The 24,734-nt window shown below is 39.1% G+C and overlaps 1 protein-coding gene across 4 annotated transcripts in view; it reads left to right on the top strand.

The window, feature by feature from the left end:
• THADA (THADA armadillo repeat containing) overlaps positions 1-24,734 on the top strand; it is a 279,146-nt gene that overhangs the window by 19,239 nt on the left and 235,173 nt on the right. For 3 of the 4 annotated variants that reach the window (XM_084901467.1, XM_084901466.1, XM_084901469.1), the window contains exons 15-20: positions 3,946-4,069; positions 10,987-11,138; positions 15,367-15,580; positions 18,307-18,442; positions 18,947-19,083; positions 23,461-23,619. In XM_084901467.1, the coding sequence (XP_084757593.1) occupies positions 3,946-4,069; positions 10,987-11,138; positions 15,367-15,580; positions 18,307-18,442; positions 18,947-19,083; positions 23,461-23,619 (922 nt within the window). The remainder of the gene's footprint in view (positions 1-3,945; positions 4,070-10,986; positions 11,139-15,366; positions 15,581-18,306; positions 18,443-18,946; positions 19,084-23,460; positions 23,620-24,734) is intronic. The other variant, XM_084901468.1, reaches the window with a different exon arrangement.

The raw sequence follows: 24,734 nt of genomic DNA, 5'->3' as shown, positions 1-24,734 counted from the left end.
GTGAATTCTAAGTCACTCTAAAAAGCCTTGCTGGCAATCATCAAGTGATCAGAGTATATATACTGAGCACTTGCTGTGTGTGTGTAAGAATTATTTTTTAGCCTTTCTGAGATTGCTGCTAGATGACCTAAGATAACACATTTCTTTAGCTTCTTTTTGAAAGGGTAAAAGGACATTTGTCTAACTTAGATATTTAGAAACACAAAAGTTACTTTATGGATTGACATTCTGATTTTTCATATATGTGCTTTTTTTAGTTTTTAAAAAACTAGTCTTTAGATAGAGTATAAATATTTATTTATAATTAAAACTAGTTTAGGGTATTTTTAATAACTACCCTATTCCGTTGAAACTAATAAACTGTTACTTAGAGCTGTAAGGTCCTAGAGGATAAGTCCCCAGAGTTGTATGTCCTTGACCAAAAAATGAATTCAGGGATCATATCTAGTCAGTTGAGAGTAGACCTGCTTATATCTATTCAGTTACAAATATATGTCGTCAAGGCATAGTATTATACTAGATGCTTCAAAATCACAACTTGTCCTTATACTTTTTCTCTTCATCTTACACAGAAAAAAGTTATCCTTTTAATTACAGGGGGAAGATTTTATCCTGGATAAAGTATTTTCCACTTTGCTTTTTGTTTGAAAATTGCATTTTACGAAAAGTTTTTATTTTTTATCTTTGTATAAACAGGATGGTAGAGCAGGAGTCTAAAAAAAGGGGGCAGATAGTAGACAACAGAATAGTTGGATTTCTAAATGAATTATGTCATTATAGTTATTTTTATCAAGTATTACATTTATCAAATTTATCAGGTAATGTATTGGCTATTTCTTTGGTCATTTTAAAACTTAAAATGTATACATACTTTTGTTTCGTGTTGTCCCAAAGCTCTCCTCCTGCTTTTTAATTTTTTTTCCTAGAAGCTGCTCCACTTGAGTATTTTTTTCCTACCTTGTCTTCTAGCTCACTGATGCAGTCCTTTGCTTCTAGTCTACTCTTGTTTCCTATTCAGTTCTTTACAGCAGTGATATCATTTCTCATTTCTTCTTGGTTCTTCTTCATTTCCTCTTGGTTCTTACACATATTGTTGAATTTGTCTTCCATTCTTTTCAGCCACCTTCTGACTATTTCTCTGAATTCTTTCTCTGACAGGTTGCTTGCCTCGATTTTGTTTACTTTTCTGGTGATGCCTGTTTTACTTTCATATGCGGGCTGTTTCTCTCTTCTCCGGGTGTCTGGTTATGTATTTCTCTCTCTCCTACATTGACTTAAAGGCACAAATACAACACAACCAGGTACAATGCACAAGCCACTGAACAGAAATGTATTCACGATATTAATAACCCCAAATAAAGTTGACCACCAGAGAAAGGCGAATTAGAGGATAGGAGAGAAAGAAGGAGAGAGAGAGAGAAAAAAAAAAGAAAGGAGTGCAAAAATGAAATTGGGAAAAGGAAAAAAAAGTAAGAGAGAAAAGTAAGAGAATAAGAAAGAAGAGGGGAACAAACTATATATGGCACATATGTCAAACACAAGGCCCGCGGGCCAAATCCAGCCCGCCAGGCCTTGCAATGTGGCCCACACCGCGCTGTCATCACTGCACTCCGCTGTCAGTTTATGACATTGTCAGTTTATGACTGTTCAGTAAACCATTCGGCCTGCGATTTAGGCTGGATTTTAGATTTTGGCCCCTTCTCTGATTGAGTTCGACACCCCTAATATATGGGGAGAAAATTCCAATAGAACAGCCACTAATCTGAGCAAATGCCAGAAACAAGTACCTGGAGATGAATGCAAACTATTAACAACAACTAATATCAAGCGAGGCAAGGGAAAAACAGAAGCAACCCCCCCCCCAAAAAAAAAAAAAACAACAACAACAACAATAACAAACAAACCAAAAAACAAAGCAAAGAAAAAAGAATAAGCATAACAATCTCACAAACAAGCATAAAAAGTTGATATAATCAACAATCAGACAAACAACAAAAGGACAGAGAGAAAAAATTTGGGGGGAAGAAAGAGAAGAGAGATGTGTATGGACTTGGAGCAGGGGTTTGGAAATTAGATATATAAGAAGGGTGAAATTTTAACAGGAGGTAAAAAGAAGGAATAGGGAGAATCTAAAACAGGAATAGGGTAAGAGAAACAGGACAACAAAAGGGGAAAAGTTAGGAAAAGAGTGATGGCATAAAAGTAAAGTTGAGATAGAGTAAAATGATGTTAAAGGAAAGATGAAAATAGAATGTGGAACACTAATCCCAAAGTAAAATAAAGAGAAAATAAATGGCACTTAAAAAAAAAAAAGATAAAATAGTAGTAGTAATAATATTGTAATAAAAATGTAATAATTATAAAGGTAAAATCAAGTGAGGAAAAAAGAAAAAAATTAGTTTCTTAAGTAAAATATGAAAAAAATAAAAATAAAAATATGCAGTAATGAAGATCATTCACTTCCTCTACTGTTCTGTTTGGTACGCCTGTTTCCTAGTCAGGACAGTATTAAAGTTTTCTGAGTTCCACTGCTCCTCAGTGTTGTAAGCCAGTCCTGATTTTTAAGCAGACAGTGCATCTTAATTTCTTGTATTCCTTTATTTGTGTTTTCACAATAGTTAATTTGTGATTCAACCACTGGGTGGCAGTGTTTCTGGATTGACCTCCGGGTCTATAGCTCCTCTCTAGCCATTGCTTAAATCCTGTTTTCCCTGTGGCATGTGGGTTGCCCAGAGCTGATTCTCTGATGGTTATTCCCCGCTCTGATCCCCAGGTTCCAGAAAAACAGCTTTCCCCTGCAATCTCTTAGGGTGTCCTCAATTGGGTGATCCTGTGTATTGGACTTAGTAATCAGAAGCAAGGATTTAAAGAGGAAAAGAGAAAAGAAGAAAAAAAAAAAAGAACCAGCATAAGTGTGAACTCCGGGGCTGCACACAAGTCGGTGCAGTCTTTTTTTCCCCCTTGGGTCTAAGCAGCTGGCGCACTTTTAAAATTTTTAAGCTGTCCTTTTACATCAGATCAAAATGGGTTGCTTTTTAGAGTTCCCTTCTGTTAGCAGCTCTGTGGACCCCCTTCCACATTCATGGATCGCACCAGCCCCAACAGCGGCGGATTTTTCTAGGAGCAGACTTCCTCAGGTTCTCCAGCTCCTGCATGAGCAGTTTTTCTCTCCTGCTGGGACCAAAGACCTCACCTTATCCCAGGTGAAATCTGACCTTTTCCTGGTGGAGGGTAGAGCTCCTCTGAATCCGCGTGCTTGTGCCAATTGGGGACCGGTGTTCTCGGGTTCCAAGCTGTTCGGTGGGTGCCATATTTGTAGATTCCCATGTTCCCCTTCAAGATGGTGCGGTCTCTGCGTCTGATCCGGTCACTCCAGGAGGGATCCTAGCAGCACTGGGGGCTGCCCGGCCTAATATGCTAAGTGTCTGGTTGACTAGTTGGCCATTTAACCAATCAAAGTGTAACATGCTAATTATATGCTAAGGCCGCTCATCTGCTTGCTGTGACATGCACTGACCACCAACAGTCCCCAACAGTCTCCTGGAGTATAGCTGTCCCTCAACTCACCAACAAACACGCCCCGTGCGACCACACACTCTCCCTTTGTTTTCTCACTCATGCACTGTCTTGTAGTCTGCCTTCCTGTCGGCAACCATCTTCTGTTCCTGTATACATGCTTTTGATGCCTGAATGCATCACTAAAAATGTGTGAAACATCGGATTTGTACTTGTTGGCTCTACAAAGATGGAGTTCATTGTAGTCATGATATAGCTCATGGTCAAGGGTGTCAATCAGAAGTGTTAAGGGAAGTGAATAACTAGTATTGTTTCTAAAAATATTTTTTCCATAATTAAAAGAAAAAAACCCCATTCTTAAATATGGAGCTTTGGTGATAACCTATTGTAAAGTTAACTCAATTTATACTTATTGTAATTTATTTTTAGAATTTCATGTCATCTATTTGCAACAGTCTTTTTGAAGCATTGTTTCCTGGCTCTTCCTACCCAACTAGATTTTCAGCTTTAACCATTTTAGGCTCAATAGCTGAAGTTTTCCCTGTCCCAGAAGGTAAGTTTTTAATAATGTTTGGGAAAGTATATTTTTTCTTGCAAAACATATTTTTTCAACATTTTATTTTACTTGAAGCTTGAGTTTGTTGCCTTTTAAAGTTCTTATGAGATCTTTTATTCTCACTATATAATTTTAATGTGGACATAATTAAATTTGTCAATAAGGCACATGAGGAAAACTGTAGTTATTATTTGCCAAACCAAAACTACAGTTTTCATGAACTATGCTCATTATGTTCTCAGTGTGCCCCAATTAATATGTTGGTATTCTAATCTGTCCAATCTGTTCTTTAAGTTAAAAAATTCTTTTTCTTTTCTGTTACAGTGAGTCTTTGTGGTTAAAATGTGGTTTCCCTCTACATGCTATCTGTTTAGTAAGTCTCAATCTGGTTTCAGAAAGACTATAGGATGATGTCATTTCCAGGCATCCTGATTTAATGATGCCCTTTGTTTCTCCTTTTGCGGGATACTTAGCTGAACATTGAACTTCCATTTGAGTTGTTTTATTTTTTTCCTTTTTGACAAGACATGGTTCTTTTAAAAAAGTTTTTTCTTTATTGATTTCAGAGAGGAAGAAAGAGGGAGAGAGATAGAAACATCAATGATGAGAAAGAATCATTGATTGGCTACCTCCAGCATGCCCCCTACTGGGGATCGAGCTTGCAACCTGGGCATGTGCCCTTGGCCAGAATCTAACCTGGGACCCTTCAGTCCACAGGCCAATGCTCTATCCATGGAGCCAAACTGGCTAGGGCAGGACATGGTTCTTTTTATCTCTGTGCATGAGTTTGTGTATGTTTTAATCTGTACTTCTGGTTTGTGCTCAGTCCTTCTTGATTGTGTTCAAACAGAAAAATATCCTGCTCTGCTACTTTTTGGAAAGCAATGGCCAGAGGATCAGAGAACTTTGCTATATTGTTGGATTTTTTTTTTTCTAGTTTAAATATTGAGGCAAAGTATACTTTTTTTAGCTGGGAGCGGAGTTATTTGATATTAATACAGGCTTGCTTCATTTGAAGAAAACCATTCCCCCCCCCCCCCCAAGTTTTTATTTGAAAAAAATTCAAGCCAACAGCAAAGGTTCAAGAATAGTTCTCTGTACAACTGTGTACCCTCTACCTAGATTTATCATTTGTTTATAAGATGCCATCCTATATAATAAAAGCATAATATGCTAAGTTTCTGGTCATCCAGTTGGCCATCAAAGATATGATAATGATATGCTAAGGCCACTCAACTGCTTGCTATGATGTGCACTGACCAGCAAGGGGCAGACACTCCGACTGATAGGTTAGCTTGTTGCTGGGGTCTGGCTGATTGGGACTGAGCAAAATGTGCCAGACACACCCTGAAGCCCTCCCATGGTTCCTCCCTAGCTGGTCAACCCCCCATGTTTCTTCCCGACCCAATCGTGCACCAGTGGGGCCCCTTGGCCTGGCCTGTATCCTTTTACAATCTGGGACCTCTCAGGATGTTGGAGAGCCGGTTTTGGCCGAATGGCAGAATGACTGATTGCTATGACATGCACTGACCACCAGGGAGCAGATGCTCGATGCAGAAGCTGTTCCCTTGTGGTCAGTGCAAGCGCCGCTTAGCCAGAAGCTGGGCTCATGGCTGGCGAGCACAGCGGCAGTGGTGGAGACAAGGATCGGGCCTAAGTCGTCAGTTGGACATTCTCTGAGGACTCCTGGAATGCAAGAGGGTGCAGGCTGGCTGCCGGGGGAACCCCTCCCAAGTGCACTAAGTTCGTGCACCGAGCCTCTAGTTAATATATAAATGGGTTCTTGGAAACTGCTGCTTTAAGTGAAACAACGTATAACGAAACCAGTTTTACCACAGGCTAATTGATATAAACAAGAGTTAAGTTTCTATAGCGTACTTTTGGCCACAAAAACATCACCAAACTTAAAAAAAAAAAAAAAAAGACCCGAAACACTTCTAATATTAAGCATTGAAATAAATGTGAAATTACATCTACATTTAAGAAAGACTAGTAAAAAAAATGTAAGATAACTCTTTTCTAACCCATTTGTTCCAGTCAGGGTCTCAGGCGGCCTGAGCCCACCCTGGCAGCTCAGGGCAGGAGGGACAGGGCGCCCTTCCATTGCAGAGCACACTCACACACGCGCACACCCACACTTCCTCAGACGGGGACACTTTAGACACAGCTGTTACCGAGCATGCACGGTTTTGGGATGTGGGAGGAACCTGGGCTGCCCGTAGGAAACCCGTGCAGACCCGGAGACGGCTTGCAGATTCCGCACAGAAAGTGGCCTTTGCCGGGAATTACATCCGCCCCCACGTCAGTGTTATTAAGAAAGGATGTTGAACAAATGACATTATTCACGAATTTGCCATATTTGCTTTATCTATCTCTCTCATTAATTTTCTAACTATGACAACAATGCTCAAGTTTAGGAAATGTAATGTTGATGTAATGCTGTTATCTAACATACAACCGATATTACAAATTTGCCAGTTGTCCCAGTAAGTGGCCTTTTTTAGGAAACATTTTTTTTTTTTTTTTTACCTATAATCCAGGAACGAGTTCAAGATCATACGTTGCATTTTGTTGTTATATCTCTTTTAGCCTCCTTTAATCTGGAAAGCGTCTTATTTCGAGACATTAACATTTTGGAGGAATGTCTATCAGTCTTGTTGTTTCCTCATGATTTCACTCAGATTTTGCATTTTTGGTATGAATATCTCATAGGTGATGTGATGTTTTTCTCAGGGCATCATAGCAGGAGGTACGTAATGTTGGCTTGTTCCATTATTCATGATGGTAAATTTGATCACCTGATGAGAGTAGGTGCGGGAGGCCGAAAAATGATCTCCAAAAGGTATCCACATCAAATCCTTACAACCCATGAATGTGAACTTACTTGGAAAAAGATTCTTTGAAGATGTGATTAAGTTAAGGATCTTACTTGGATTATCTGGATGGGCCTAAATGCCAATCACAAGTGTTCTAAGAGAGAGGCAAAGGGAGATCTGACACAGAGAGGAGTCAGTTGACAGTATAGATTGGAGAGCTATGGCTACAAGCCATGGAATCCTGGCAGCCCCCGGAAGCTGAAAGAGACCGGCACCACTTCTCCCTTGAGCCTACAAAGTGAGCATGGCCCTAACAACGCCTGGATTTTGTATTTCTAGCTTCCAGGACTGTGAGAGAATAGATTTCTGTGGTTTTAAGCTACTAATTTGTGGTAATTTGTTACAGTAGCCTCAGAAAATGTAGGTAGAGGCATCTGTCAGTTAAGAGAATTTCAATTGTATTACAACTGAACTTAGAAAATGAAGTTTTACCTACAAGTGGTTGCTTATCAGGTTAACAAAAAGTTTTCTGTATAGTTGCACCTAGGTGTAGGGGAAGTAACACTGGGCTGAATTATGCTGGCAATTTTTCAATTGAGAGAGTAGTTTAACATATGTAAATATTGTTTAAAAATGAAAAAGCCAAGTCATGTTCCTAATGAAGGAGTCACATATAATTGGGCAGTGACTGGCTTCACAGTATTTCTGTTAATTAAACAATGTGAGAGTAATGCAAATGGTTCAAGCCACACTATACCCCTTAACTTTAAAGGATATGACCATGAAATACTGGATGGGAAATGTAAATTTATAATTCATCTTTATCCCAAGAACTTTAATGTGGGTTTCTATATTATTTTATAAAAGGTCTGTGATTAGTCAAATGGTTTCTTCCTTTCCTCAAGTATTGTCCTAATTCAAGAAGAATAAGCACATGCATCTTTCTTACTCAATAATATATCCCAGTATTTATGATGAAAAACTTGATTCCATAATTAGAGTAAAGGTGTTGGTTCAGTAAGTATTTATTTAGTTATTACATGTCATGCAGCCATGGATATGCAGTGTACAAAACAAAGTGCTTCCCATATTTGAGCTTAGATTTTAGTGAAGGGAGTCACACAGTAAATTACCAAGTGATAGGTAGGATTTCAGATGGCGATAAGTACTATGAAAAGGTATTTCAGGAAGAGAAGGGGAGGGAGATATGGTCTGCTTGGGAGGATGGGCAGTGCTAACCGTTTCATCCAGAGAAGTCTTCATATTTGATTAGAGCCTTTAAACAACCAGTGGATGAAGAAGAAATCACAAGGAAAATTAGAAAATACTTTGAGAGGAATGAAAACAAAGCACAACATACCAAACTATGGGATGAAGCAGAAGCAGAGCTCAGAGAGAGATTTATAGCTGTACATGCCTACATTTAAAGAGAAAAAAATCTCAAATCAATTAACTAACTATACCTCAAGGAATTAGAAAAAAGAAGAGCAAACCTTACAAGAAGCTAGCAGAAGGAAGGAAATAATAAAGATTAGAATGGAGATAAATGGAAAACAGTACAGAGACTCAACAAAACCAAAAGTTGGGGTTATTGGTTTTTTAAAACATCAACAAAATTGACAAAGTTTTGACTATACTAGGGAAAAAAAAGAAAGAAGGTGTAAATAACTAAAATAGAAATGAAAGTAAGGATGTTTCCACTGATCTTTCAGAACTAAAAAGGACTGTAAGACAATACTATGAACAATTGTATTTCCAACAAGTTAAATAGCCTAGACGAAATGGACATATTCCTAGAAACATAAAATTATTGACTTAAGAAAAAAATAGGAAAGTTGAGCAGACCTATACCAAGTAAAGAGAGAGTGTAATACAAAGCCTCTCAACAAAGCCCAGCAGTGGCTTCACTGGTGAATTCTACCAAATGTTTAAAGAAAGAGTAACACCAATCCTTTTCAAATGCTTCCAAAAGGTTGGAGAGGAGTGAACATCTGCTAACTCATTCTGTGAGGCTAGTATCACTGATACCAAAGCCAGACAGATTCCACAAAAAAATTGTGGGCCAGTCTCCTTTATGAATATAGATGCAAAAATTCTTATCCTTTACTAGCAAACCAAATCTAACTGTTTTAGAAGTGTTATATACCATGACTAAGTAACTGGAATTTAATCTCAGGAATGTAAGGATGGTTCAACATAAAAAAATAGTCAGTGTAATATACCACATTAGAACAAAGGAAATGCACACACACATGATAATCTCAATTAATGTAGAAAAAGTATTGACAAAATTCACCACCCTTTTATGATAAACACCCAGCAAACTGGGACTAGAAGGGAACTTCCTAGGTGTGATAAAGAACATTCATGAAAAAGCCACAGCCAACACCATATCATACTCACTGGTAAAGACAAAGCCTTTCTCCTGTGATCAGGCACCAGACACAGATGCTCACTTTCACCACTGCCATTCCCCATTGTAGTGAAAGTTTCAGCCAGAACAATCAGGCAAGAGAAAGGGAAAGAGGTATCTGAATTGGAATAGAAGAAGCAAATTTGAACAGAGGTGTGAATGAAGTGACAAAAACTTCAGTTTCTTGCTCTGATTGTTTCACAGAGTTACATTAACTTGTGAGTTAAGATTAAATTAAAAGCAGTTATATTGAACAACATTCCTCAAATTAAGTAAGCACAGGACTGTTTTCAGTTATTAGCAGGGGTTAATTTGTTAAATGCTGTTAAATATTCCTCACATTCGGTTATGAAACCCATTATTTACCGTAGTTGTTCCATCTTGATCTTAGAGTTCAGTGAATTCAGTGACTGCCATCATTCTTTTGTGACAGTTTTCCTGTTCATTTCTTGGTTGGCTAACATTAGTCTTTCTTTGGGAAGAGTTGGGGAAACATAGTTCTTAATTTTTTGCACATTGCTAAATATTAATATTGCTGTTATACTTGATACTGGAATTAGGATTTTGATATACAGGTTTTTGTCACGCCTTCTTTCACTGAGAATTTTTTAAGCATTGCTTCACTGTCTTCTAGCACTGCATGCTGCTCTGGTGAAGAGTGCAGCCAGACTGTTTTTCCACTTTGTGGCTGAATTTAGCTTTTTTTTTTTTTTTTGCCTGAATGGTTAAAAGATTACTTCTTTATCTTAGATGTTCAGTAATTCTATTAGACTATGTCATATTAATTGTTCAGTGTCAGTTCAACTAAGACATGGTAGGACTTTGGCTCCTAGGTCAAGAAGTTTTATGAAGATTTTCTTTAAAAGATGTAATTTTTAATTGGTTTTTATTTATTCAAAATATAACTTAGTTGTCTGTTATGTAATATGTAGCCTTTTGAAAGAGAATGAAGTGCACAAGAAAAAAAAAAGAAAGAAAGAGAATGAAGTGGTTTTAAACAAATTTAAAAAACATTACTTTCTATTAGAAAACTGTAATACTATCATTTTTATGGTAATTTATTTTATGAAATAAGTTAATGGAAAATTATTCTTTTATGATATTACTAGAGGCCTGGTGCACGAAATTTGTGCACAGAGGGGTGTGTCCTTCAGCCCAGCCTACACCCTCTCCAATCTGGGAACCTGGACTAAATGGGCAGTCGGACATCCCTCTCACAATCCAGGACTGCTGGCTCCCAACTGCTCACCTGCCTGCCTTCCTGATAGCCCCTAACCGCTTCTGCCTGCATGCCTGATCATCCCCTAACCACTCCCTTGCCAGCCTGATTGCCCCTAACTGCCCTCCCCTGCATGCCTGGTCACTCCTATCTGCCCTCTCCTGCAGGCCTGGGTCCCCACAACTGCCCTCCCCTACAGGCCTCATTACCCACAACTGTCCTCCCTGCAGACCTGGTCCCTCTCAACTGCCCTCCCCTGTTGGCCATCTTGTGGCAGCCACTTTGTATGTTGGAGTGATGATCAATTTGCATATTACTCTTTTATTAGATAGGATGGATAAAGTATGAAGTGTGAATTTTTGTATGAATTTCTATAAATTTGTCCAAATAACTTGAAAATGTTGACTTTTTTTCTTTTAATTGACTTTTAAATGTTTATTTTTTTGTGTATTTTTTTTTTTTTTAGGTCAAGTCCAAACGGTGTATCAGTTGAGTCATGATATTGATGTTGGTCGTTTCCAAACACTAATGGAATGTTTTACCAGCACTTTTGAACCAGTGAAACTTTTAGCATTTGATCTTCTGATGAAGTTACCAAAAACACATATACAATTTCAGGTATTTGGACTTTTCCTATGTAAATGTATATGCATGAAAACTTTCTGTTTAAAGCAAGCATGTCACACTTGTGGCCAGCAGGTTTAAATGAGGCATGCCGCCTGCCAGCCGCAAGTTTGACATGCTTGGTTTAAAGCAACAGTTAAAACAGTCTGTGGATTGTCCAGGTTCTTTGCATCTGCCTTCTTCTATCTTCTGGCTGTTTCAGTTATCATTATACATCTACTGTTGTAGGGTGATGAGGTGGGGATTCATGGTAGGGGAGGAGAAAGTATTGTCAAGGAAAATAAAGTCCAAATCAGTGAGCTTTGTTTTTTTGTTTTGATAAAAAAGGAGGTGTAGGAGGCAGTAGGTTTTATTGTTTACGAGATTATTGGTAGATTTCAGTTAACTGTGGCCTCTCCAATTTCCTTGGACATGTTAATATTTGATCAAAACACATCACTTACAGTAACTGGAGTAAAAAATTTTGAGATAATCTCCCTGTTTAGTAGACTGGGAAGCTGAGTGTTAAGTGAGGTAGAAAACATGTTTCTGATCTTCCAACAAGCAATAACTAAACTGAAACTCAGAGTACTTGAGGTTAACAACCAGTTCTCTCCCTGGGAGGTCGACTCCATCCCCAGCCCCTACTCTCTTCCTCACATTTTGCACTTCCCACGTTGGGGTGGAAACCAAAGATAGGGTTGGAAATGAGGTCACAGCATGGGGATGGGTCTATAGGGGCTCCCTAGCTCAGGGTTCTGCTTCGCCCTTTAAGCTTATTCTAGGGCTGTGAGCTCACCAGCAGCTGTGGGGTCCCTGGCTTTAGAACTTTGTTATGGCTTTCTGTTAGAGCTGTATAAAGGCCAAGGTCACCTGGAGGGGCTGCAGCTGGAGCCTTTGGCTCCAGCTATTAGGCTGTATTTAGGGCAGGGCAACTTGTAGATGAAGTGGATTCTGTAGGAGCACATGTTACAAGGTGTCTGTCCCATGGCTTCTAGGTGGCATTGCAAGATCTCAGAGTATCTTTTCTAACTTGAATCCATGTTGGAGTTGCCCTCCATTGTTCACCTATCCCTGTGGTCTTTCAGGTGCTCTGGTGAGCAGAAGCTTCTTTGGTGCTTCGGCTTCTTACTTTTGTACCATACAGAGATCTTAAAGAAGATACTTTCTCTCATTTCACTTTCTTTCTCTTCTCCCACACTCCCCTCTTCCTTGCTCTTTATTTTCCTTTCTTAGCACTAGATTTGTAATACACATTTATATTCATATTTATAAAACTTCTAGAGGCCTGGCCTCCAGGCCTCAGGCTGAAACCAGCTCTTTGACATCTCCCGAGGGGTCCCAGATTGCGAGAGGGTGCAGGCCAGGCTGAGAGACCCCATTAGTGCATGATTAGGGCTGGGGAGGGACCAGGGGAGGGCTCCAGGCATGTCCATCTGTCTCGCCCAGTTCCAATCAGCTAGACTCCGGAAGCAAGCTAACCTACCGGTTGGAACATCTGCCCCTTGGTTGTCAGTATGCGTCATAGAGACTAGTTGAACGGTTGAACAAATGTTCAGACGCTTAGCATATTAGGCTTTTATTATATAGGAAATATTTTGAGAGTATCTGGAGTGGGGAAGGTACATTATTGCATCAATTTGAAAGACTTGGTCCTTATCTGAATTATGAAGGGTCCTTAGGGGGCCTCTTTATTTCTTATTTGATAAATGTATGCTTGGTCTTTAGATACTACTGCAGAATTCAGAAAACTTAGTACTTCATGTGGCTTGCTGAAGGATTTGGGTGGTTCTAATATCTGGTCTGGTTTGCATTTTGGTAAAGTGATCTTGGGAATAAGTAGTCAAGATATTAAAATATTTATTACACTAGAGGCCCGGCACATGAAATTCATGCACGGGGTCCGGGGGAGGGTGGGAAGGGGGAACGGGATTCCCTCAGAACAGCCTGCACCCTCTCCAGGCCGGGCTCCTTGAGGGATGTTCGACTGCCTCTCACAATCTGGGACCACTGGCCTGCCTGCCTGCCTGATTGCCCCTAACCCCTCTGCCTGCCTGCCTGATCACCCCTAAACACCTCTGCCTGCCTGCCTGATCACCCACAACTGCTCCTCTAATGGCCTGATTGCCCCTAACTGCTCCCCAGCTGGCCTGATCACCCCTAATTGCCTCTGCCTCGCACCACACCTGGGACCCAAGATTCCCTCCTCCAGTTGGTTGCAGGCACCAGTACCCAGGCTTCCCTTTGGCTGGCCACAGGCTCCCAGGACCACGGGGAGGGCGGCTTGTCCCTCTCCTGGGCTGCAGGTGCAGCCATTGACGCCCAGGACCATGGAGACCGTGGGGTGTGCAGATTGTCCCTCTCCTGGGCCACAGACACAGGCACAGCTGCTGGTACCCAGGACCGTGGGGCAGGCAGCTTGTCCCTCTCCCAGGCCACAGCCTGGCTGGTCCCCATTCCTCTCTCATGAGCTCATTTGTGCCTGGCTGGTCCCCATTTCTCTCTCCCCAGTGTTGAATGTCTGAACATTATTGTGTGAAGATGTGAGGGTATGGCGACCATTTGCATATTAGCTCATTATTATATAGGATATTTCCAAAGTCTTTCTTTGGATATGCTTTATATTAATATATAATTAATTTTTAATATAGTTAACTTTAAAATATTCTTGAATGCTAATCTAAGCTCTCTGAGGACTTTTATCTATCTTTTCTAATAAAGAGGGAATATGCAAATTGACCATCATACTGTCACAGAGCTGATGGTGCCCAGTCTCCTCAGCTCTGCCAGACCCTCCCTCAGCCCCTCAGCCGCCCAGGGCCAGCCCAAGGTGCAGGCAAGCCTCGGATGGCAACTGCCCAGCTGCCCAGGGCTGCCCGAGGCTCAGGTAACCAAGGCTGGCTGAAGCTTGTGCTGCCGGCAGTGGCAGCAGCAGAAGTGTGATGAAGATGTTGCTTTCCCTTTATCTCCCGTCACCTCCTGTCCCTGAGGGCTCTCAGACTGTAAGAGAGGGCAGGCCAGGCTGAGGGACCCCCCCCTCCAGTGCATGAAGGGAACTTTAGTATATGTATATATGTGTGTGTATGTATAGACACATATATAGTAGAGCTACATATCCAAGGTCTTCCTTCATATCATATTTTGATTAACCTCAGATGGTAAAATGAAGATATTTTATATTCCAAAGGCTATGTATTGTGTTCTTACTAATTGGTTAGTTAAGGAATTCAGAGACTTACTGTCAGTTACAAAAAATGGTTTTATATGCTTAATTGGTCCTTTCAAATAGTGGTTTTTGGTCACTATCTTAAGTTTTTTAGGTCATAAAAAATGTAAAAAAAGGCAAAGAATTTAAAAAGGCAAATAAACTGGTATTTGAATTAGTACATTTCACATAAGTAATTATGAGTACATATAATGAAATTCAAAATTAAGTTTATAATGATTTTTTCCCTATATCAGACGGTTATGGAATAATCCTAGTAAAATCAATATTATGATCAGTGAATCCCTGAGTTCCAGCACCATGTTAACCCTGGAGTTGGGAGTAGGACCACATCTCCTGTCCTCAACTCTCTGCCTTACTATGCTTTGTTCTGTTTTTTTTTTTTGTTTGTGTGTGTGTGTGTGTGTGTGTGTGTGTGTGTGTGTGGTGTGTGTGTGTGTGTTTTAGGATGAGCTATGTGAGTAGATTTGTATATGAGATATAGGTGTGAGAGATCTGATGCAGAATTTTGGAGGCTTGTCTGATTATTTTCCATGCATACACATGGATCTTTGCCAGGAACAGGCTGGTAGCTTTACATTTTTGTATGGATTTGTAGTTTCCTCCTTTGAACTAGCTCTATGAAAAGGGGGGAGGAAGAAGGCAGGGTGTGCTGCTTAGACAAAACACACCTGGATACAAAAGAACTCTGCTCCATTAGAAATAACAGAAATGATCTGGCTGTAGTCACAGTAGAATTGTATAGGAAAACATAAACTTTTGCTAAAAAAAGAGGTACTTTTTAAAAAAGTTGTATCAATTTTGAATTTCCCAACTGATATTATTTTCGAGACCCTGATCACTAGAACTGATGAATAATAATCGTTAATTACTGTGATAAAAACTCTAACCTATATTTAGGGAGAAAGGAAGTTGATGTTCTTATTGAGTTATGTGGCAGGCCCTATTTTTAAATATGTATTATTCCTTCCAATTAAATGTTTTAGTGACTGTTACTGAATCTGTGCTTTATTCTAGGATTCAGAGAAACTGCAAGGCTTATTCCAGGCAGCACTGGCGCTCAGCACCAGTACCAAACCATATGACTGTGTAACAGCTTCCTACCTGCTGAACTTCTTAATTGGTCAGAATGCCCTGCCGTCGTCTCTGTCAGCCTACTTAAAAGCTCAGCAGGCTGCATGTGGAAATGGAGATAAGTCTGCTGCTGTGGTAGAAAGGAACACATTGATGGGTTTGTATTGAGTAAATGACCTTTTGCTTTTATTTATCAAAACCATTATCTTACTCGTTCACTACTCATTTGGTTAGAATATTTAATGATTAAACATTTCTTTGTGGTTTATTTTATTTTAGAGTTTACCAGCATAGTAGTTTACTAGCCTATAAAAATACCACAAGTTCCTTCTATGCACAGTTTACTTAGCTCTAACATTTGTTTTTAAACAGACATTCATGTTAAATAAGTAGATATACCAATATACATTAGTAAAGCAATTATGAAACTCTCTACTAAAAATTTACTTTTTTTTGCAGAAATTTTACCATGCCTATATCCAGATCATCTTTGTTATTTCTATATAGAATAGAGAGTTCCTTTGCTGTCAGGGTTTATAACTACTTATCTTGCACCTGCTTTTATTCTTTCCATATAGTTCTAAAATCCTGAGTTGGTTTAGATATAGTGTTTTTCAACAAATATTTGTTTGGGATTTATGTATTTAATTTTAGGTTAATAAATCTTCATTTTGGAATTATATTGGAAATAAGGACAGATAGGGATTCTTTTTTTTTTTTAAAAGAGAGGTCAGATAGAGTTGAAAATTATTTTCTCTGACATCTTTAACCTTTATGAAATATTTCAAATATTCAAAGAATATGTAAATATATACAGGATTTAAATAGTAGTAATTAAAAAAACTTAACAAGTTTTCTTCCCTAGCTACTTGATAATACCCAGTTTAAATACACCAGCAGCCACACCTTTGAAGGCTCTCCTTTTTCCTAGTTCTTTCTCCACACCCATATAACTGTTTTGCTTTATATTAATTTTTCATTTTTTTTACCAAGGTTTTACCACCTGTGTATATATTATTAAGCAATATATTATTTACTTTTACATGATTTTGAATTTTATATGAATACTGTATATTATTTACATTTGCTAAAGTTTATTAATGCATTCTCTTGTTGATGGACTTCTCTTTTTTAAATAAATAATGCCTATGTGAATAGGCAAAAAAAGACAAATATGAAAAATAAGCACATGAGAAAATGTTCAACATCATTAACCATTAGGAAAATGCAAATCAAAATCACAGTGAGGAAGCACGTCACATCCCGTAGGATGACTATAATACAAGTGTTGATGAAGATGTGGAGAAAATGGATCCGTCACAAATGCTGCTGGAATGTAAAATGGTGCAGCCACTTTGGAAAACAGTCTGTGGGTTCTTCAAAAGATTAAATACAGAGTAACCATATGACTTCACAGTTCCAATTTTTGGCATTGTCTTACTTAGTTCAGTGGTCGGCAAACTCAGTCAACAGAGCCAAATATCAACAGTACAACAATTGAAATTTCTTTTGAGAGCCAAATTTTTTAAACTTAAACTTCTTCTAATGCCACTTCTTCAAAATAGAATCGCCCAGTCCATGGTATTTTGTGGAAGAGCCACACTCAAGGGGCCAAAGAACCGCATGTGGTTTTCGAGCCCCAGTTTGTCGACCACGGTCTTAGTCAGCTAAGGCTTCTATAACAAGCTACATAGACTGTGTGCCTTAGACAACAGGCATTTATTTTTCCCAGTTCTGGAGGCTGGGAATTTCAAGATTAAGGTGCTGGAAGTTTCCATTCCTGATGGGTACCTTCTTCGTGGCTTGCAGACAGGAGCCCCCTTGCTTTGTGCCCACATGGAAGGGAGAGATCAGATTTTCTTCCTCTTCTTAAAAGGACACTGATCCTACCAGGGAGGCCCCTCCCTCATTACCTTCTCAAAATCTAATTACTTCCTAAAGGTCCATCCTCCAAATACCACCACGTTGCGGGGTAGGGCTTCAACATGAATTTTTTTTGGTGGTGGTGGCAGGGGTTGGGGTTTACAAACATTCAGTTTATAATGGATGTATACTTAAGAGAAATGAAAACTATGTCTGAACAAAAACTCATATACACAATGTTCACAGCAGCACTATTCATAATTGCTTAAAAGTGAAAACAACCCAAATATCTACAAATTGATAAAAAGATATACAAAATGTGGTATATTAATGCAATGGACTGTTTATTATTCATTTGTAAGGAAATGAAATCTTGATAATGAATTTGAAAACATTATGCTAAGTGAAAGAAGTCACATATTGTATGATTCCATTTATATGATATGTCCAGAATAGGCAAATCTAAAGAGACAGAAAATAGATCCTTGGTTGCCAAACTGGGGAAGATGAGAGGTGCAGGGAGGGGAGTGACTGGTAATGGGTGAGGGGTTTTGATGGGGAAGGATGAAAATGTTATAAAGTTGATTGTGATGATGGTTTTTCATATTTGTGCATAAACTAAAAAACACTGATTTGTACACTTTAAATGCATAAATGATATATGATTTATATCACAATAAAGCTATTATTATTATTTTTTTAAATCTGCTGTCCATACATTACATGGCACCTGGGAGGGCCTAGGGTTTAATACCCCAGGTAGAGGATTCTAGGAGGAATGATTAAGAGTGAATGCTGTAAATGGATCCAGGAAATCAGGGAAAGATACTCTGTTCTACCTTAATTAGAAGTGGATAACAGGGTGGATACCCTGAAAGATCTTTTTTTTAAAATTCAAAACCTCTCCTATAAAGATCAGTTGAGTTGGATATTTTCATGGGAACTATTTTGCTATTCACAAATTTATGTGTCTTTTAAAATTTGCATTACTTTGTGTGTTTTTGTTTGATTTTTTTCTAGTTATCAAATGCTTGTTGGAAAATCTTGAGGAAGAAGTATGTCAGGCTGAAAAGTCTCTGCTTCAGGCAGCAGCTTCATTTCCAATGTATGGGCGAGTTCACTGTATAACAAGGGCTTTGCAGAAATTACCTCTAAAGTAAGTGCATTCACAGTGCTCTCTGAATACTCATTTCTGGGCTTCAAACTCTTATAGGAAGATGTCCTGGGAAAGGAATGGATGGCCTTACAGATAATTAAAAATGTACATATATACGCACATTTTTTTTTGTTTTTTAATTTAATTTTTTAAAGTGTATTTTTATTGATTTTATAGAGGAAAGGAGAGGGAGAGAGAGATAGAAACATCAATGATGAGAGAGAATCACTGATCGGCTGTCTCCTGCACATACCCTACTGGGGATCACCCCTGCAACCCTGGCATGTGCCCTTGCCTAGAATCGAACCTGGGGCCCTTCAGTCCACAGGCTGATGCTCTATCCACTGAGCCAGACCAGCTAGGGCCACATTTTTATTTCTTAAATATTTCATAGAATGCACAGTTTTGAAACCCAAATTCTTTCAACTCCTTTTATCTATTAATTTCTATTCATAGAATCTGATTTTTGCTTTAGTATAAATTTCCCTAATACCCTTGTTGCAGCAGCCTGCAGTTGGTGAGTGAATGGCGACTTGTGGTGCAGAAGCTCCTGCTGATGTCCTACAGGCTTTCTGCTGTGGTGGCTCCCATCATTCAGAGCTCATCCCCAGAAGGCCTCGTCCCAATGGACACTGATTCAGGTCAGCAAACAAAGAAAGCTCAAATTCATGTTTTTCTTTCCTTTTATATTTTTTTCCTAATCATTTATTTGGAGAGTTGTACATGGTAAATAAGGGAGAAAACTAATTATTATTAGTGATATTTCTGCCCGTTCACTAATATTTTTAAGTGTTACATAATAACCTAAATAAATAAACGATAACCAGGTGATGAGTAAGGCGTTTCCTCCCCTGGGGTAAATTGGGTTTTCTATTATTGTCATTTCAGAGCAGTCCACTAGGTAATTGCTGGGACTGGGAGAGTGGGCAGTATACATTAGAGAGGTAGCAATTGATGGGGTTCAATCAAAGGAGGAAACTTCTTAGGAATCTGAAATGGGCAAAGACCATTTAATAAAAATAAAAAAATAAAAAAAGAGAGACTCAAAATGCCCCCAATTGATATGATGAACTTTCATCTGTCTTTTCCCTCCCAACCCCTGTGTCTTTGCAAATGGCCCTTCCAAAAGTCTATTTATGCAACTTAGGTGCCTAGGGCTGCTTGACATCTCGTGCATTTATATTTAGCCTGTCTCTACATTCTTTCAGTGTTCCCTTAAATATCTTTCAAATCTCTTTTCTTTTTATCTGCATCTTCTTACATTACTCCAGGCTCTTATCTTCTCTTGTTTGTACTAGGGGCCTCTGAACATCTACTCTTATCTCCTTCTTGCTACACTGAAAGTAATCCTTTCTAATCATACAATTCATCATGTCACACATAACCTTTACTTGACCCTTGTACCCTGCTCTACCCTAGCCCCCTTATTTAAAATACTTTAATTCTAAGGTCATGTAATAGTTTGGCTCCTGCAACTTTGCCAGCCTTGTCTCTTCCCACTCTGTACTTCCCATAGAGTGCTTCTTCATAGGGTTGTTATCCTATCTAATAAAAGAGTAATATGCAAATTAGCCATCAATCTGCTACACCCACAAGCCACGTCCACCAGCCAATCAGGAGTGAGTATGCAAATTGACTCTAACCAAGATGGCTGTGGCCATGGAGAAAGTAGGAGGCTTGAGTTTCCCGGCAATGGAAGAAGCCAAGCTTTCCACACACTCTGGTGGGCCCAGGCCTCCACTCAACACTACGAAGTTTCAATTATAGAAGATAAATAAGTCCCAGATACCAGGGCCTCCACTTGGGTCACCGGGGGGCGTGGCCAGCTTGCAAACCACCACAGGCCCTTCGTCCAGGCCTCTCCACACCCCAAGGGGGCCCCTACCCTGATCCGGGACACCCTTCAGGGCAAACCAGCTAGCCCCCACCAGGCCTCTATCCTATTTAATAAAAGAATAATATGCAAATTGACTGTCACTCCAACACACAAGATGTCTGCCCCCATGTGGACACAAGATGGTCGCCACAAGATAGCCAGCAGGGGAAAGCAGTTAGGAGGAACCAGGCCTGCAAGGGAGGGAAGTTGGGGCGACCGGGCCTTCAGGGAAGGGCAGTTGGGGGGCACTGAGGCCTGCAGGGGAGAGCAGTTGGGGAGGACCAGGCCTGCAGGGGAGGGCAGTTAGGGGCGAACATGCTGGCAGGGGAGCAGTTAGGCATCAATCAGGCTGGTAAGGGAGTGGTTAGGGGGTGATTAGACTGGCAGGCAGAGTGGTAAGGGGCAATCAGGAAGGCAGGCAAGTGAGCAGTTGGGAGCCAGCAGTCCTGGATTATGAGAGAGATGTCTGACAGCCCTTTAGTCCCGATCCCACTGTGATCGGGTCTAAACGGGCAGTCGGACATCCCTCAAGGCTTCTCAGATTGGAGAGGGTGTAGGCTGGGCTGAGGGACACTTTCCCCTTTCCCCTCCACACGAATTTTGTGCACCAGGCCTCTAGTAATTTAATAGGGATCTTTGTTTATTTTTTTCCTTGTGTTTAGTATACTGCCTAGTAGAAATAGGTACACAATAAATATTTGTTATAATGAATAAATCAATTAACTAATAATTCCTGAAAGAATGAAAATTAAACTGAGTGCCTGGGATGTCCTAGGTTATCCCATATAATAAAGGGCTAATATGCAAATTGACCAAATGGTGGAATGACTGGTTGCTGTGATGTGCACTAACCACCAGGGGGCAGATGCTCAATGGAGGAGCTACCCCCTGGTGGTCAGTGCACTTCCACAGGGGGAGAAGTGCTCAGCCAGAAACCGGGCTCACGGCTGGTGAGTGCAGCAGAGGTGGCGGGAGCCTCTCCTGCCTCCAGGGCAGTGCTGAGGATGTCTGACTGCTTGCTTAGGCCCGCCCCCTGCAGGCTCTCAGGGGCTCTCGAACTGCTAGAGGGCACAGAGCGCATGAATTTTGTGTACCAGGCCTCTGGTATATAATAATATTCCTGTACTACAAGGGTCAGAAGCGATTTGTTGTTAACACCTATAAAATCATAAGCGAATTTACATTTGGTCTCTTAAAATATTAAGTTTGAATGCATTTTAGAGTACAGCTGTGAGCCTTGTATTAAAAACACACTGAATATATCATAAACACACCACAGCATACAAGGTAATACCTTGGACTGTTATTTTAACCTGGATGTGTGTGTTTGCATAGGAAATGTTAGATTTTGTTCTTTACTAAAAATGAGTTGAAAGATTGGTGATGGTTCATGACACTAAGACATAGTTATTTATTTTAGTTGATAGTCTAAATACAGAAATCTGATGCCTTAACATTCCTACTTAGTACATAGGAATAAAAAACAGCCCATATGATAACTAATATTTGAATCAGGCAAGTACCAGTATAGAGACAGACAAAAATAGGTTTACAGTAGTTTGCATGGAAGATAATAAAAGGATAAATATTAATATAAGAATAAGCTTTGTTTTGTGTATCCACAAGTATAAACCTACCTTTGCCCCACCCTGTCTATTCTGGATGAGAAATCTAGAGTATTTGTCACCTGTTGTAGGTAGGGCCTGCAAAGTATGCTAAAATTATAGTTATTAACATTTAAAAATACCTGTTGTTCTCAAAAATTTGTCTGTGGTGCACTGGTCTTTTCTTATTTTGACTGTTATTTTCCTCTGGCTTTCTCCACTCCTCCTCTCCCCCCTCCCCTCCCCCGCCAAACACATTATCTGCCATACATTCTGAGTTCCTTTAAATGAATCTCCCCAGAAAGCCAATAAAATTGAATAGCAGGGTTCTTAAAATTTTTACTCTGATAATCCCTCTTTTTTCTTAATCTTTTCATGGTTTCTTTTGGTCCAGTTGTTACTTTTTCATGGTTGTCTGAATTCGTTTGTTTTTGGCAAAATCTCACGGAAACCACAAGAGAACATAAGATGTTGGTTGAATCATCATGATGATAGTAGTTTGAGTCTTTGTATTTTCCATAATATCTAAAGTATAAGTGTGTATAATAGGTATACAGTAAATACCTGCTCTTTGATTTGCTCTTTGATTTCAGATGATTACCTGTTATTTCTTTAAAACCCTGACCGGGCTTACTCTTTATTACCTTGTAGTCATCAGTTCATTCCTTCAGGTCATGTTACTGAGCCTCTGCCATGAGCTAATTTCTGTTCCAGGCACTGGCCACTCAGCAGTGAACAAAGTTTTGCATTCATGGAGCTTACATTTCCTGATCCAGTGAGTGCTTAGGGAATAAAAATGAACTTTAATATAATACTAGGACTGTAAATCATACTTAGGAAGCAGTATTTTACATAATGCATTTAAAGTCAAATCTGAAGACTTTATGATATTCCTGGGCTATAAAAGATTGTTTTTGTTGGTGGTGGGTTTCTTTATGTCTTTTAAACTTCCTACTTTTAAACTTTGATAAATTGCGTTGTAGATAGGGAAAACAGTCTCTTAAAAATAAAATTTATAAAAGTTTATTGCTTTTCTTCCACATGATTGAGATTCTTAGACAATACTAAGAAAAGCGATGTGAATGGAATGGCATGGCAGCCTTTGTCTTATTGACAGTTTCTGGTGTGTGTGTGTGTGTGTGTGTGTGTGTGTGTGTGTGTGTGCGCGCGCGCGCGCGCGCGCGCCATATTTTAAAAGTACACTCAGGCTTGGCCAATGTGGTTGAGTCTTGACCTATGAACTAGGAGGTCACGAACCATTTTTGGTCAGAGCACATACCCTGGTTGTGGGCTCAATCCCCAGTAGAGGGTGTGCAGGAGGCAGCCAATTGATGCCTCTATACAACATATTAAAAGTACACTCAGTGTCATTGATACCTTATATAAATTTCCCATAATTCATCCTGTGAGTCCCTTCTAATATAGTTCATTATCAAGTATTGAAAATTGCATTATTTTTTAGGGCAAATACTTCTAAGGAAAATCAGCATGTGGTGTTGAAATGGGGTTTTATGTACTGTCATCTCTCTCTCTCTCAGAGTCAGCAAGCCGCTTACAGATGATTTTGAATGAGATTCAGCCGCGAGATACTAATGATTATTTCAATCAAGCCAAAATATTGAAAGAACATGATAGCTTTGACTTGGAGGACTTGAATGCCAATGTACCTAATATTGATACTTCTGCAGAAATCAAAGGTAGCTTATATAAAAATCATATTATAATCAATGTTTAAGTTTCAAAGAAAAATGTACAGTTCTCTTTTTTATATAGTAAATCAGAGGCTACAAATATGTACAGAGCATTTTTAGAAAATGAAGTCTTTTTTTAGCGTATAAATGATTTATTTGGGGAATGAGTTTATAAAACTTTTACCAGAAAATGGTGTGCCTTAGAGCAATATATAAGTTGCTACAACAGAGAGCCTTTGATTGCTAAAACCTGTCCTGACAGCCAGGTGGTGTAAGAGCAGGGAAGCCCTGGGAATTTGGGTTTGCAGCAATCGGCTTCTTCCACTATGGTTCCTTGTCTGTTGTGAGTCCTTATAGTCAGTCAAGCAGCCTTTTAAAGGAAACAAACCTTATTATTCAATAAAATGTGAGCTGCTCTATTGTACCAACCTTCCAGGATTATAGTTCTTCCTGCTTATTTTCTCATAAGTTGTTATTTTGTAATTTTCTATAATGCTACAAAAACTCATCTGGAGCAATATTATCTTAGTGATTTATTACACGTTTCTGCATTCTCCACTAGGTGGGGCTATTGTCTTATTAAAATTTCTGTATTTTTTTTTCTTAATTACACAAAATAACATAAATATTTGCTTATTATATTAATTTCAAACAATACAGAGGTAAATACGATTTAAAACAAATTAAAGTCCTCCTTCATCCCTAATCCCACTTCTTCCCTTTGAGTACATATCCTTTTAGACATGTTCTATGTATTTATGTATGTGTACATTTATCCTCTTAGTTTAGTGGGCTTTTAAAAACACAAGTGGGATAACATTGTAAATATTGTTTGTTTACTTACCTTTTAAATTTAATAACTTGTCTTTGACTTTTTTTTAATGTGAGCACTAAACTATTTCTAAAACTAGGAAAAGAGAGCAAGGTTAATTATAGTTTATTTACCATGGAATTTAAATGTATTTTGAAAGTGAATTTGTATTTTCCTTTGATTTAAATAGCCCTATCCTACTCTTTTACTGATATAACAACCCCCTCACCAAAATAAGTAATGAACTATAATTGTTAAAGTCATATTTTATAGATGACTGAGTGACAGAACTTATTTAATGAATTTCCAA

This window comes from Pipistrellus hanaki, assembly GCF_964339955.1.
Source record: "Pipistrellus hanaki genome assembly, chromosome: 12".
In the NCBI taxonomy this organism is placed as follows: Eukaryota; Metazoa; Chordata; class Mammalia; order Chiroptera; family Vespertilionidae; genus Pipistrellus; species Pipistrellus hanaki.
Note: the sequence above shows the minus strand (reverse complement) of the source record. Positions and strands in the feature narration are given on the sequence as shown.